Here is a 14827-nt window from a genome sequence, read left to right as displayed (position 1 = left end):
TCCGTAGGGTAGTTCCTGCGCCAGAAGCCCTGCCCGCGGCGCAGAGACAAACTAGTTTGTAGTGCCACCCGCAGGCCCTAGAGTCAGCCGGTGAGGGCCCGTAGCCCCGCCCCGCCGGCCGCTGACCCCTTTACGTCATCAGCTCGGCGCCAGCGCTGCGGAGGGCCCCGGGGCCTGTCCTGGGTGTGGCGCCACCTTGGGGAGGCCTTGGCGGATGCCTGCAAGTCGACTGCTTGGTTCGGGGGCGGCTCGGAAACCCCAGCGGACCGCGCCGACGGGCGCGTGGAGCCGTGGGGACACGAAGTCGGGCGACAGGAGGGGCGGCCCGGAGCTCAGGCGGGGCACAGCGCCGGCAGGCGGGCGGCCGGCCGGGCTGCCCGGCGCTGGTGTCCCGGCGATGTGTGGTGCTGAAGCGGCAGCGGGAGCAGCAGCAGCGGCAGCGGGCTCGGCCTCGGCTTCGCGGCGGTGCCGGCGGCGGAGGCGGAGGCGCAGGCTCCTCATCAGGACCTGGCGAACCCGGGCCTAAGCGGCGGCCCCGCGAGGCCCCGACACAGCGCCCCTGATCGGGGCCTTCCCCGCCTCGCCCTGCCCCGGGAGCCTGCCTCCCCGGCCGGGGATGAGGCCGGGAGGCGGCCGCGCGGGGCCCAGCGCAAAGACTTGTTCCCGGGGGCCGCTGCTGCTGCCGCCGCCAGCCTAGAGCCGCCTGCTGAAGCCGAGCCGGCGCCGGGGCCCTCGTCCCCTCAGATCCCTGGGGGCGGCTGCTGCCCGTCTCCCCGAGACCCAGGGCCCCGAGCGCTGAGCCCCTTGTTCCCCCGGCTGCGGTGGGATCGGGCAGCTGCGCAGCCTCCGCTGCTCCCGGCCTTGCGGGCCCCGCGGAGCATGTCGGAGGAGAGCGATATGGAGAAAGCCATCAAGGTAAGTTGGGGGAGATGCCTCCCCGCTTTGTCTCTTTGGCATTCCTCTCGGCTTCAGCCTCAGAAAGCAGAGAGAACTTAGAGATTCCAGCAACTGTGGCTTTCAGTTCCGTGGGTTCCAACTTCTGGGTTCCGTGGACTGCGTTTTACAGCGCTGAGGGCAAAGGGTTTGTGGAATGGGCAGGGGAGGGAAGTCCGACTCCCTCCGACTTAACCTGCTTAAAGCGGGGATGTGATTTGTACTTCCCTAGGATGGAGGGTGGGTGGCGTGGATATACTTGGTGCGAGCAGCACGTAGGGCGCCCTGCTACTCTATTCGATCACTCTCCGAGTACCATCAGAATTTGTTTTCAGGTGATCTGCTGCAACGACACTTGGAGAGTTGGATCTTACCCCTCGCTCCAGATTTGTTTGAAATCTGCAGTTTCAGCAGGAGGTGCTTCACCTTACAAAACCTGCCCTTTGGCAAATAGGTTGTTTTCACTTTTCCGTGTGGTTCCTCCCCTTTTCCTGTTTCCTTTTCCTTCTTCTCCTGGGGGGCGTTGAGTTTACTTAGGAAGAGCTAATGGTGTCCTGTAACATACTGCTCTGTTAACCAAAAAAAAAACCAACAGCAAATGTGTGTTCCATAGTGGCCCAAATAAAATGACACATTTTGAAAAAAAAAACCCGCTTTTTACTTTTATTTTTTAAACAGGCAAACATTGAGGCAGTAAGTCACTAGGAGTCAGAAAGTTACCATTCAGCTGTATTGAGGAAATTAAGTTTCTTATGTAAATTGAACACTGAAGCTTAAAGTTTGATATGTATTACTTACTTATTTTACAGTATTAAGTCAAATCTGTGCATTTAGGAATTTCATTTTCCCTTGAGGGATAGGCAACTCGGGGTTATTTTCCCCATCAAGACACAATCACTACTACCAATAACTAATTAAGAACTTCCACTTCTAACAATTTTGGGGGTCACAAATTTATAGAAATCATCGGTCATTTCAAAGAAAATTCACCTTTTAAAAGGAGGCATCAAGACAACATACACATTAAGAAAGATCAGATTTTAAATGATAGAATTAAAAGATCCAAAAGACTGCTTTGATAGATATATATATTTTTTCTTTTGGTTTGGATTTCATTGGTACAGCATCATGAATTGCCTAAAGTTATACGATTGGGTTGTGAATCAAAAGACATTTGGCAGGTTTTTAAATTCAGCTAGTATTATTTGCTTTGTGCAAGGTGCTGTCTTGGGCACTAGATGTCCCTCTTTTGTAGATCTTCTATCTAGATAGTGGAGTTCGTTAATAAACATTGTCAGATGATTATGATTAAAAGACACAGTTCGATCCCTGGGTTGGGAAGATCTGGAGGAGGAAATGGCAAGCCGCTGCAGTATTCTTGCCTGGGAAATCCCATTGACGGAGGAGCCTAATGGACTACAGTTCATGGGGTCGTGAAAGAGTTGGACACAACTTAGTGACCGAGCACACATTAAAAAAGGTGGAGAGTGCTATTTTAGGAAGGGTGGGCAGGGAAGGCCTTCCTGAGGAGGTGACATTTATATCAAGCTTTGAAGGGAATGAGGGAGCAAACCTCCACTGTCTTGGGGAAAAATATTACAGGCAGTGGGAACAGAAGATGCAAAGGCCCTGAGGTAGGTGCAGGTCTCCTGTGACCCAGGAACAACAGGGTGACTGGAATGCAATGGGTCAGTATAGACTATGTTGGAGCCAGGTAGCTGGAAGCCAGAGTACATAGGGCCTCTAGGAGGTCACTGCAAGAACTTTGGCTTGACCCTGAGTAGAAGGGGAAATCTGAGAGAGTTTTCAGTAGGAGAGGTACATAGTTCTAGTGGGCAAATATATAAACGGGGAAGCAGTGTTACTTAGTGGTTATAGTGGTTTCTCCAGGTTGACTCATGAGTTGAAATCTCAGCCTGGCCATTCATTTAGCTGTGTTCTTGAATAAGTCACTTTACTTCTCTGTCACTTAGTGTTTTCATCCATAGGAAGAAGATAAAAAATCTCCCCAGCTCAGGGTTTGGTGTTTTTTTTTTTGAGCATTTAATTAAAATGTGCTTGTAATACCTAACATTTAGTAAGAACCCAATGGATATTAGCTCATAGCAACTTAAGAATGGTTCAGAAAGAACTGTATGTAGTTTTCCTCAGTTGGTCACTGTTGTCTAACCTGATTTTCTTACTTTTTTTTTTAGCTTTTCTTCTTGTACTTATTAGATCACTGGTGAATCTTCCAATTGTATGTATTCAACCAATACAGATTAGTGAATTCGAAAATACGTAACAACCAGTACTGAATAGGATACACTCCTTGGAAGCAAGCCAGCATCACAGCAATTAAAACTTTTGGTCTGTGGTGTTGTCTTATATTCATTGTTCTGCTTTTTTGAGGCTGTCCTTCATTTGGTGAGAACTGAAACCTCTAGAGTTCAGCTGGAAAAGCTATTTTCCTGGGTTTTCACTGCAACATTTAAACTTCTGCTGCCTCGTGACCTGAGAATGGGCTGATTGGACTTTCAGATCTTATCCTATTACTCTTAAATATATCAGGATAAGGCCAGCTGGCTACAACCATAGGCTCTGTCTTCTGAGTTCTGTCTTTCCTGCCATAGCCCATGACTTCACTACTCCCAGGTCACTTAGGTAAACCTGGATAATGAGCGTTTGGGGATTATGGGATTAGAGATTGCCTTACATATTTGTTTTCTGTTGTATATGGCAGGTTTTAATATTTGATGAACTTAATAAAAATTCATTTCTGTAGTTTTAGAAAACATAAAAAATTTCTGTTATAATTCACGTATGATAAAGTCACCCAAGATAAGCATCTAATTCAGTCATTTTTAGTAACCTTAGAGTTGTGCGTCTGTCCTCACTGCCCAGCTTTAGGATTTTTCTATACGCTCCCCACTTCCCTTGAGAGCTCATTCTGCCTCGCTGTGATCAGCCTGTACACTGACTCCCGACCCCAGACAACTTTACTGATCTGCTTTCTGTCACTATTATTTTGTCTTCTCTAGAAATTCCAAATAATTGAAATTATATACCTGTAGTCTTATGTATTTGACTTCTTTATACTTTTCATTCATGTTAGTGTATGCATTAGTAGTCCACTCCTTTCTATTCTTGAGGAATCTCTTTATGGGCACTTGGATTGTTTCCAGTTTTTAGCTATTATAAATAAAATGATAAATAAAACTTATCCATACAAATGTTTGTGTGAACATAATGTTTCATTTCTTCTGGGGAAATAACTAGGTGTAGAATTACTGGATAGTATAGTAACTTTTTAAGAAGCTGTAGAACTTTTCCAAAATGGAATTGTTCTAGGATCATTTGTTCAAAATATTTTCTTTTCCTTGTTGAAGAACCTTTGTTGATAATCAGTTGATCATAAGTGTATGAGTTTATTTTTTGGATTCTCTTTTTTTCATTCTTTCGGTTTTTTTTTTTTTTTTTTAATTCCCTTTTCTGTTTCATTGATCCACATGACTATCTGGGCCAGTGCCACACTGATGTGATTACTGAAGCTTTAGAGTAAGTTTTCAAATTGAGTAGCATGAGAACCATCTTGGTTTTACTATTTCAAAATTAAGTTGGCTATTTAAGTTCTTTGTATTTCCAAATAAATTTTAGAATCAGCTTGTCAGTTTCTACCAAAAAAAAAATGTGTGTTGGGATTTTAACAGGGATTCCGTGAATCCCACATGCAGCAGTGAAAATCAAAGATTGTGTGTGCTGCAGCTAAGATCCACTGCAACTAAATAAGTGTTAAAAAAACTGGCAGCAGAAAGGTGTGGAGATGAAGACTATTCTCAGCTTGTTTTACACATTTATATATTCACTGGATAGAAGCTCTGTTTTCATCTCTGAACTTAGCCTGGTGTCTGGCACTTCCTAATTGCTCAGTGAGTTTGTGTTACATGGACAGATGTCCTGTTGCTATCCCTGGGAGTCAGGATTCTGTTGCTAACTGTAGTCTATCAGATTTTCATTGCAACAAAACAGTTTGAAAGTCTCATGAGTTTTGGCCTAATTTCTCAAGGTTAGTTTCCAGTACTGCCCATGGAACCCTGAAAAATGAATTTTACTCTACCACAGTTTAAATGTATGACTTCCTTGCCTAAAAACATAGCAACAGAAGCTCAGTATAGTGTGCGGGCATGCTCGCTCAACTGCTTCAGTCGTGTCTGATTCTGCGACCCTGTAGACTATGGCCCGCCATGCTCCTCTGTCCATGGGATTCTCTAGGCAAGAATACTGGAGTGGGTTGCAATGACTTCCTCCATGGAGTTTTCCCAACCCAGGGGTTGAAGTCGTGTCTGCCTGCGTCTCCTGCATTGCAGGCAGATTCTTTACCCACTGAGCCACCTGGGAAATCCCAGTATATAGTGACTACACAGTAATTCCATAAAAACTTTAAGCTGTAGAGGCTCTATATGGAACTATGGAAAGCTACTGGAATCTATTTTTAAAAAACTATAAAGAATATAGTTACACAATGAATGTATGTCTTTGTGTTCAAAATAACACTTGAAAACGAGATAAATATACTATGATACTTACTGTTATTTTATTTGAACTTAATAAGTTTCAGTTTATTCAGTTATTCCAATTTGATCAATTTGTTAAGGATATAGGCCTCTGTGGCATAGCAGCATTTATAAGACCAGTCTTTCTAGAATCTCAGAAAATCCACTTGACCATTTGAGGAAATAAGTCCTTAGTAGTTTTGAAAGGGTATCTTCCACACTCAAGAAGAAAAAATGACAACAAAAACACCCCAAAACCAGCAACGAGGATTGACTCACATGGATCTTGAAGAAGAGCTGAAGAATTTCTTTTCATCCCCAAGTTTTTTGCCTTCTCTTGTTGGAAAACAAGGCCTAGCCTAGTCACTTAGGTGAAATGTCTAATAACATAGCTCTTCAACAAAGCTTTACTTATCAGCTTCTTTCAGAAGGTATCAATAAGATATTGAGCTGTTAAGGTCTTCCGCTGTTCCACCTCTGCTTAACTGTTCAACTTTTTAATTGGAGAATCATTCTCTGCCTCCTCCCTTTTTATTTTAACAGGAAAGCTCCATTTTAGAAGAATACAATATCAATTGGACTCAGAAGCTGGGAGCTGGAATTAGTGGTCCAGTTAGGTAAGAGACCCATGTGCTGCTGCTTAGTCACTTCAGTTGTGTCCAACTCTGTGAGACCCCATAGACGGCAGCCCCACCAGGCTCCGCCATCCCTGGGATTCTCCAGGCAAGAACACTGGAGTGGGTTGCAGACCATGACAAAACTGTTCTAAAAAGGGCCGTTCATAAATACACATTAAGTTAGAAGCATTACATGTTCCAGATTTGTGAACTAGCCTTAATTTAACAAGTGGAGGTATTTATGATAGGCTTTTTCTCATCCACGGAGAAATATATTTAAGTGACATGGTCTGTGACAGGATCATTTAAGATGTTGATACCAGGGAGCCACTGTGTGAGTCACTTGTCACCAGCAGAGGCCATTTTTTCTTTCTTGACCACCCTCAAGTTGATTTCCTGTGTCTGAGGCCTGTGGAGGTTGGGTGAGATGCCTCTTTCTGCCTTTCTATCTGCTAGCCCTAGGGGCAAGTTTGTTCTGATGTGCCTGGATATATTTTTGATTAGAAGTACAGTTCTCAAAGAACAGCTTGTTAGATTAGTTTTTACGGTAACATAGATGATTTCTGATTGAATTTTTTTCTTTCAAATCTAGAGTCTGTGTGAAGAAATCAACCCAAGAACGGTTTGCACTGAAAATTCTTTTTGATCGTCCAAAAGCTAGAAATGAGGTATGAGCCTTTATTGCCTTGACTTGCCTAAATATTCGAAGTGCCTAAGAATTTATTCTTTTTACAAGTAAGGCAGCTTCCTAGAGAGAATACAGAGATGCACAAAGAATTTTATGTTCATACTGACTCTTTTTATGTTCGTACTTACTTTTCCCTATTCATGTTGTTATTATAAAGCAATCCTTCATCCATCAATACCAAAAGCTATGAGTAGAGTCTTGCTTCCTTTCAAACCACTTCTTTCTTGTTCTTTTTCAATTAATGTGATTCTTGTACTCTGAAGTAGTCAGGTTTACTTTAGCTTTTACTTATTGGAAAAGGTCCTAAAAGGGTGGAGATAGAATAGTATGTGGAAGGTTCTATTGAATGATATATTGAAAAGATGCTGCAGAACTCTGAAGTTATGTTTCTAGTTTTTCAATAATAGACATTTGTTTAAAATTATTTGGATGTGGTGATGACATGTTAATTATATGCAATGAAGGACTTATGCTTTTGCTTAGAGATATATGAATAATTTCTGAAATAAGATGAATTTTCCATTTGGTAATAGGACAGAGAAAATACATCTGTTGGTAAGGTTTTCTTTATTTCATGGAAAGAGCATTAAGGAGGTAATTTGTATATGAAAACAGTTTTTTAAAAATGTCATTCCAGATGATCAGGTTTTTTTACATAATAGGCTCATGTCCGGGCCTAGTGTGGTCACTTTTGGCAGGGTGGGGGAGTTCGGAGAGAAAATGTTGGCCTCTCCTATGTACAGAAACATTTCCTCTGTTCTTCTTTAAGGTACGTCTGCACATGATGTGTGCCACACACCCAAATATAGTTCAGATTATTGAAGTGTTTGCTAACAGTGTACAGTTTCCTCATGAGTCCAGCCCCAGGTAAGACTACACAGGGTCACTGTCACCTGCTCACCTCTCCATGGGTAAGCCAAGGCGTAGTGGCATCTCCTCTTTTGTGCTCTCTTTCTCTACCCTCCCCTCCCTTCCTTCGTTCTTTTTCTCCTCTCCTTTACTTTTTATTTTGGATATTTTCAAACATTTGTAAAAGAATTATGTACTGAATCCCCAAGTGCCCATCACTTATCCTCAGCATTTATTAACTCCTTGCCAGTCTTGCTTCATCTGTACTTCACCCACTCTCCTGTCCCCGCTACCCCCGATTATATGTGATTACTTTCTCTTTTGAAAAAGCGTGTCACGTGGAGTTTAAATAGATTCTATTTCAAATGAGAAAAGGGGACCAAATATTCTAGGCAGTGTCTTGAAGCTGATATGGCAAAAGGCCTTTATTGCTTAGTCTGGTGTTCCTTTTAAAGGAAGAGATCAATGTCATTCCTTTAGCCTCCAAATGCTTGGGAAGCCCATTGAGTGTGACACCATTGGGTGTCATTCTAATTCTTTTCCAGGGAGTTCAATACCAAGGGGACTGCGATGTAAACCTGTCATTCTAGCAGTGTGGTAGGGACCAAGGACAGGCATGCATAAAATATTTTGAGCTTACAAAGGAGGAAAGCTGCTGTCTGTAGGCTGGGGAGGTGAGGTGTCTTAGCGTGGTTGTTTTGGGGCTTGGACTTGAAGGAGATGTGTAGGAGTTTTCCAGGTGGAAAAATATGAATTTGTAAAGAAAAATGGGAAATCAAGTGATTATTCTTAAAATTGTGCTCTGTTGGTGAAAGCATTTGGATGGAAGGTGGAAGCATTTATATTAAAGAATGGTAACCAAAATGCAGATTTTTTTTTTTTTTTGACAACATAAGAATTTTTGCTTTTATCTAGTAGCTCTTTAACCCTATCTTGCTGGGCATGCTGTGGGTCATATGGAAAACTAGTGGAGTAGGGGTGGAGAGTAGAGATAAGGAGGGGGAGAATGTGTGTGCACACAGCACGCCCCCCCCCCCCCAACACACACACACATACACACATTGTGCGTGTACACACCACGCCCCCCCCCCACACACGAATAAATAACGAAGACAGCCCAGCCTATACAAAGTCATATTCTGTTTTCAATACGCTTTCAGTATAGCTTCCCTAAAATATATATACACGTATAGAATCTTCAAAAGGACCATTGTCTTCAAAACTAATTCTTTTACTTTCTTTTAGCATCTTAGAAACCTTTAGGTCAGGGATAGTCCTTATTCATAGTGTCCAGCTGGTAGTGACAGGGGATCCAGCTCAAAGGGACTGGTAGGACTAGACTTAGGACACATTTTGTAGATGAAGTATCTAGCTACTTGATGTTTCAGTTGTTTTTTTTTTTTTTTTAAACTTAACAAAATCAAATGCTTTCAAACAGGGCTCGGCTCTTAATTGTAATGGAGATGATGGAAGGGGGAGAGCTATTTCACAGAATCAGCCAGCACCGGCACTTTACAGAGAAGCAAGCCAGCCAAGTAACAAAGCAGGCAAGTTGACCCCGGGTACCAATCAAACTGCCAACAGTGTTGGTTAAGAAGCACAATTTCACTGAGGGTGGGGGGGATAAAAGAAAGCTTGGAGAAAAGCTCTATTTGATCTCTCATTGCCTGCTTTGTTATGTAATTAGAAAAGATGCCTCGACAGGAGGAATGTGAGCCCCTTTTCTGCTTTGGGGAGGGAGGTGTACTCTTCAGTGGCTGTCAATTGTTTGGTTATCATAAGATTGAAATAAACTCTGCAAGGAAGGTAGACTTTACTCCTTTTTAGATGGTAGATAATCTTTAGGCATGTAGCTTCCAAGCCACTGTTATTGGACTTTGAGATAAAATGCCGCTGATACTACCTGAAGGACTGTGTGGTATGGAAACACATTCTAAGACAATTGTATTTAGGATACTTTTTGCTCCTGAGGCACTTTTCTCTCATCAGATTTTAACAAGTATTCTAAGGTTTTTGTAATTCTGGGGGTATTCCTGGTTATATGTTCTTTCTATTCTGATGTCACATTTTATTGCTAGAGGTATGATCTTTTCATAAACAATACTAGGAATCTGACTGGAAATAACCTCATGAGGAGATGGAAAGCCAAACCCTCAAGGTTTCTCTTTAGGCCAAGCAAGCAAAGCAAAGAAGCATGACATATGGCCCAGTTGGTTCTTAAAGAAAAATTCTTCCAAATTTTCTGTGAGCCTCAAGCATTTTTTGAGGCCTCCTTTCTGGTAGGGAGGAAGTGCTCTTCGGAATGCCAAGACAGTTCCATACAGAGTGTTAAAGAACAGGTGCAATCTGTTCTATTTGATTTTTAAAAATTATAGCTTGTGTTTTTCAAACATTAGGACTAAAGGATGAGCTCTAATAATCTGTAAAACAAGACCCCTTTAAAGCCACCAAAAGAGACAACATTTTCAACCAGTGTGATGAGCAGATTGGAGCATCAGGTGGAAACATCCATTCAGCTGCTTTCTGTTGTTCTTGAAGGCAGAACTTCAAGTCCTGCTCCTTGAAGACTGCAGGTCTCTCTTGAGCCAGGCGTTAGTGCCACTGCCCCGCTGGGGAAATGCAGGCCTGTTGAAGACTGCCTGGCCCACTGTTTGCTCTGCAGTGCTTGTTACATCTCACATTAGTGGAAGTATTTTGTTTTTCCCATTTAATATAGGATTTAACCATCAGTTTATTCTGACAAAGAATTATTTTCCTGTTGTATTTTTCTTTTTGTTGAACAAAATATAGGTTGCTATTAAATGAAGCTTACTTCATTTCTATTTCTTGGTATGTGAAGTCTTACTTCATTTCTGCTGTAAAGCTGAAATCTGACCACAGTCTTAATTGACTTAATAAGGGTCATTTTTTAACATCCTGAGTTTTCTAAGCCAGGGGAATTCAAGAATAATCTCTTCTAAGATACGGTTGCCCCATTATGTCCTTTTCCAGATAGCTTTGGCTCTACAGCACTGTCACTTGTTAAACATCGCCCACAGAGACCTCAAGCCTGAAAATCTGCTCTTCAAGGATAACTCTTTGGTGAGATTACTTGCTTTTCTGTATTTCAGTGCCGCTACTCCCAACATAGTTCAGGAGTGGTGCGCAGGTGTGTTGGTGTGTATATGTTTGGAGTGCTCTGAATCCATGTTGAAGAAGCTTTAGGCCAGAGTGCTTCTGGCAGCTTACTTTCCCCATCTGTTCCCTTGCGAGAGGCTCAAGAGAAATTTTACCATACTCCTGATATCAGTCATTTTGGATGATACTGATACATGTTTGTATAGACTTAAGATTTGGGATATCATTTGGAAGGACTTTGGGAAGGGGCAGGAATCTTTATGCTGTTATATGTTACCTTGAAACTTAATGGTTGTGTTTACAGTTAATCCCGATAAGGTGTTTTCCTCTCCAGCCCCAACCCATGCCCCATGCACTATGACCTACCAGATTACAGATTACTGACTGGCTGTCATGAAGCTGACGTTAAGGGTGAAGCAGCGCTCTAGACTGATGAGAGATGATGCACAATAGACAGAATCAGGGTACCTGTGACTAATATCTTGGTTTGAGTGCTGCCTTTACAAGTTAGGAAACAGGTATAACTGTGAGTGGGCAGAAATCTCTCATCTGTGTTTTACTAAGAATAGCTCCTCAATATGGATCTTTATGTCCAGACATGAGGACATGCTACTCATAGGTTCCAGTCCCAACCAGAAACTCATGAAAGCTCAAGGCAACATGTCTTACACCTGGATTTTCCTTTAACATTTTCTGAGAACTCTGGGGCAGTGATTCCCATTTGTTTGATTTCAGGATGCCCCAGTGAAGTTGTGTGACTTTGGATTTGCCAAAATTGACCAAGGTGACTTGATGACGCCTCAGTTTACCCCATATTATGTAGCACCTCAGGTAAGCATGTGCTGTTTCTTCCATAGGATGTATCACCAGGCTACCTGTAGACTCATATTTCTTCCATTCTACAGCATGAGTGGGCATATATTACAAATGGAAAGGGGAGAACTCAGCTTCAGAAACCCATAGGCTGCTTAATTTGGTATAGGCATTTTATTCTTTTAACAACAACCTTATTGAGGTATGATTAGTATACTGTAAAAATACTTCTACCCTGGGCTTCGCTGGTGGCTCAGAGGTTAAAGCATCTGCCTGCAATGTGGGAGACCTGGGTTTGATCCCTGGGTTGGGAAGATCCCCTGGAGAAGGAAATGGCAACCCACTCCAGTATTCTTGCCTGGAAAATCCCATGGACAAAGGAGCCTGGTGGGCTATACTCCACGGGGTAGCAAAGAGTTGGACACGACTGAGCAACTACATTTTCTAAGTGTAATTTGATGAGTGCTGATGGATACTTCTGCATGGACCTTGCCAAAATCAAGATGTAAAACAGTTCTATTACTTCAAAAACCGTCTTGTGTGCCTTTGCAGTCATTCTGCTCTCAACTTAATCCCCTTAATTAAAACCACGGATCTACTTTCTGTCATTATTGGTTAGTTTTGCCTGTTGCAGAATTTCATTAGAATGGAAATCCTGTACCTTTCGTGTTTCACTTCTTCGACCTTGGGACCTTCTTCACTTCTTCGCCTTGAGCTTTCATGAGTTTCTGGTTGGGACTGGAACCTATGAGTAGCATGTCCTCATGTCTGGACATAAAGATCCATACTGAGGAGCTATTCTTAGTAAAACACAGATGAGAGATTTCTGCCCACTCACAGTTATGCCTGTTTCCTAACTCAGCATGTTTTTGAGATTCATCCATGTTGCTGTGTGTATCAGTAATTAGTTCCTTTCTATGGCTGAGCAGTATTCCATCATATGACTAAGCCACATTTGTTTTATCTGTTCACTGAGTGGTGGCCATTTAGGGTTGTCTCCTGTTTTTTTTTTTTTTCTTTCTTTCTTTCTTTCTTCTTCTTATTTTTTTACTTTACAATATTGTATTGGTTTTGTCACATATCATCATGAATCCACCACGGGTGTACACGTGTTCCCAATCCCGAACCCCCCTCCCACCTCCCCCCCAACACCATCCCTCTGGGTCATCCCAGTGCACCAGCCCCAAGCATCCTGCACCCTGCATCGAACCTAGACTGGCAATTCGTTTCTTATATGATATTATACATGTTTCAATGCCATTCTCCCAAATCATCCCACCCTCGCCCTCTCCCACAGAGTCCAAAAGACTGTTCTATACATCTGTGTCTCTTTTGCTGTCTCGCATACAGGGTTATCGTTACCATCTTTCTAAATTCCATATATATGCGTTAGTATACTGTATTGGTGTTTTTCTTTCTGGCTTACTTCACTCTGTATAATCGGCTCCAGTTTCATCCACCTCATTAGAACTGATTCAAATGTATTCTTTTTAATGGCTGAGTAATACTCCATTGTGTATATGTACCACAGCTTTCTTATCCATTCATCTGCTGATGGACATCTAGGTTGTTTCCATGTCCTGGCTGTTATAAACAGTGCTGCGATGAACATTGGGATACATGTGTCTCTTTCAATTCTGGTTTCCTTGGTGTGTATGCCCAGCAGTGGGATTGCTGGGTCATAAGGCAGTTCTGTTTCCAGTTTTTTAAGGAATCTCCACACTGTTCTCCATAGTGGCTGTACTAGTTTGCATTCCCACCAACAGTGTAAGAGGGTTCCCTTTTCTCCATGCCCTCTCTAGCATTTATTGCTTGTAGACTTTTGGATCGCAGCCATTCTGACTGGCATGAAATGGTACCTCATTGTGGTTTTGATTTGCATTTCTCTGATAATGAGTGATGTTGAGCATCTTTTCATGTGTTTGTTAGCCATCTGTATGTCTTCTTTGGAGAAATGTCTATTTAGTTCTTTGGCCCATTTTTTGATTGGGTCGTTTGTTTTTCTGGAATTGAGCTGCAGGAGTTGCTTGTATATTTTTGAGATTAGTTGTTTGTCAGTTGCTTCATTTGCTATTATTTTCTCCCATTCCGAAGGCTTTTTTCACCTTGCTTATAGTTTCCTTTGTTGTGCAGAAGCTTTTAATTTTAATTCGGTCCCATTTGTTTATTTTTGCTTTTATTTCCAGTATTCTGGGAGGTAGGTCATAGAGGATCCTGCTGTGATTTATGTCGGAGAGTGTTTTACCTATGTTCTCCTCTAAGAGTTTTATAGTTTCTGGTCTTACATTTAGATCTTTAATCCATTTTGAGTTTATTTTTGTGTATGGTGTTAGAAAGTGATCTAGTTTCATTCTTTTACAAGTGGTTGACCAGTGGTTGACCAGTTTTCCCAGCACCACTTGTTAAATAGATTGTCTTTAATCCATTGTATATTCTTGCCTCCTTTGTCAAAGATAAGGTGTCCATAGGTGTGTGGATTTATCTCTGGGCTTTCTATTTTGTTCCATTGATCTATATTTCTATCTTTGTGCCACTACCATACTGTCTTAATGACTGTGGTTTTGTAGTAGAGCCTGAGGTCAGGCAGGTTGATTCCTCCAGTTCCCTTCTTCTTTCTCAAGATTGCTTTGGCTATTCGAGGTTTTTTGTATTTTCATACAAATTGTGAAATTATTTGTTCTAGCTCTGTGAAAAATACCGTTGGTAGCTTGATAGGGATTGCATTGACTCTATAATTGCTTTGGGTAGTATACTCATTTTCACTATATTGATTCTTCCGATCCATGAACACGGTATATTTCTCCATCTATTAGTGCCCTCTTTGATTTCTTTTGCCAGTGTTTCATAGTTTTCTATATATAGGTCTTTTGTTTCTTTAGGTAGATATATTCCTAAGTATTTTATTCTTTTCGTTGAAATGGTGAATGGAATTGTTTCCTTAATTTCACTTTCTATTTTCTCATTATTAGTGTATAGGAATGCAAGGGATTTCTGTGTGTTGATTTTATATCCTGCAACTTTACTATATTCATTGATTAGCTCTAGTAATTTTCTGGTGGAGTCTTTAGGGTTTTCTATGTAGAGGATCATGTCATCTGCAAACAGTGAGAGTTTTACTTCTTCTTTTCCAACTTGGATTCCTTTTATTTCTTTTTCTGCTCTGATTGCTGTGGCCAAAACTTCCAGAACTATGTTGAATAGTAGCGGTGAAAGTGGGCACCCTTGTCTTGTTCCTGACTTTAGGGGAAATGCTTTCAATTTTTCACCATTGAGGATAA

The 14827-nt window shown here is 41.8% G+C and overlaps 1 protein-coding gene across 2 annotated transcripts in view; it reads left to right on the top strand.

Moving 5' to 3' along the window:
• The first annotated feature begins 491 nt into the window (after positions 1–491).
• Positions 492–14827, top strand: part of MAPKAPK5 (MAPK activated protein kinase 5) — a 29870-nt gene continuing 15534 nt past the window's right edge. For both annotated transcript variants that reach the window (XM_052654563.1, XM_052654561.1), the window contains exons 1-7: positions 492–915; positions 6009–6082; positions 6675–6750; positions 7540–7637; positions 9058–9166; positions 10611–10700; positions 11472–11567. In XM_052654563.1, the coding sequence (XP_052510523.1) occupies positions 880–915; positions 6009–6082; positions 6675–6750; positions 7540–7637; positions 9058–9166; positions 10611–10700; positions 11472–11567 (579 nt within the window). In that variant the 5' untranslated portion in view covers positions 492–879. The remainder of the gene's footprint in view (positions 916–6008; positions 6083–6674; positions 6751–7539; positions 7638–9057; positions 9167–10610; positions 10701–11471; positions 11568–14827) is intronic.

This window comes from Budorcas taxicolor, chromosome 17 (genome assembly GCF_023091745.1).
Source record: "Budorcas taxicolor isolate Tak-1 chromosome 17, Takin1.1, whole genome shotgun sequence".
Lineage (NCBI taxonomy): Eukaryota > Metazoa > Chordata > Mammalia > Artiodactyla > Bovidae > Budorcas > Budorcas taxicolor.
This window is presented reverse-complemented; position numbering and strand designations above follow the sequence as displayed.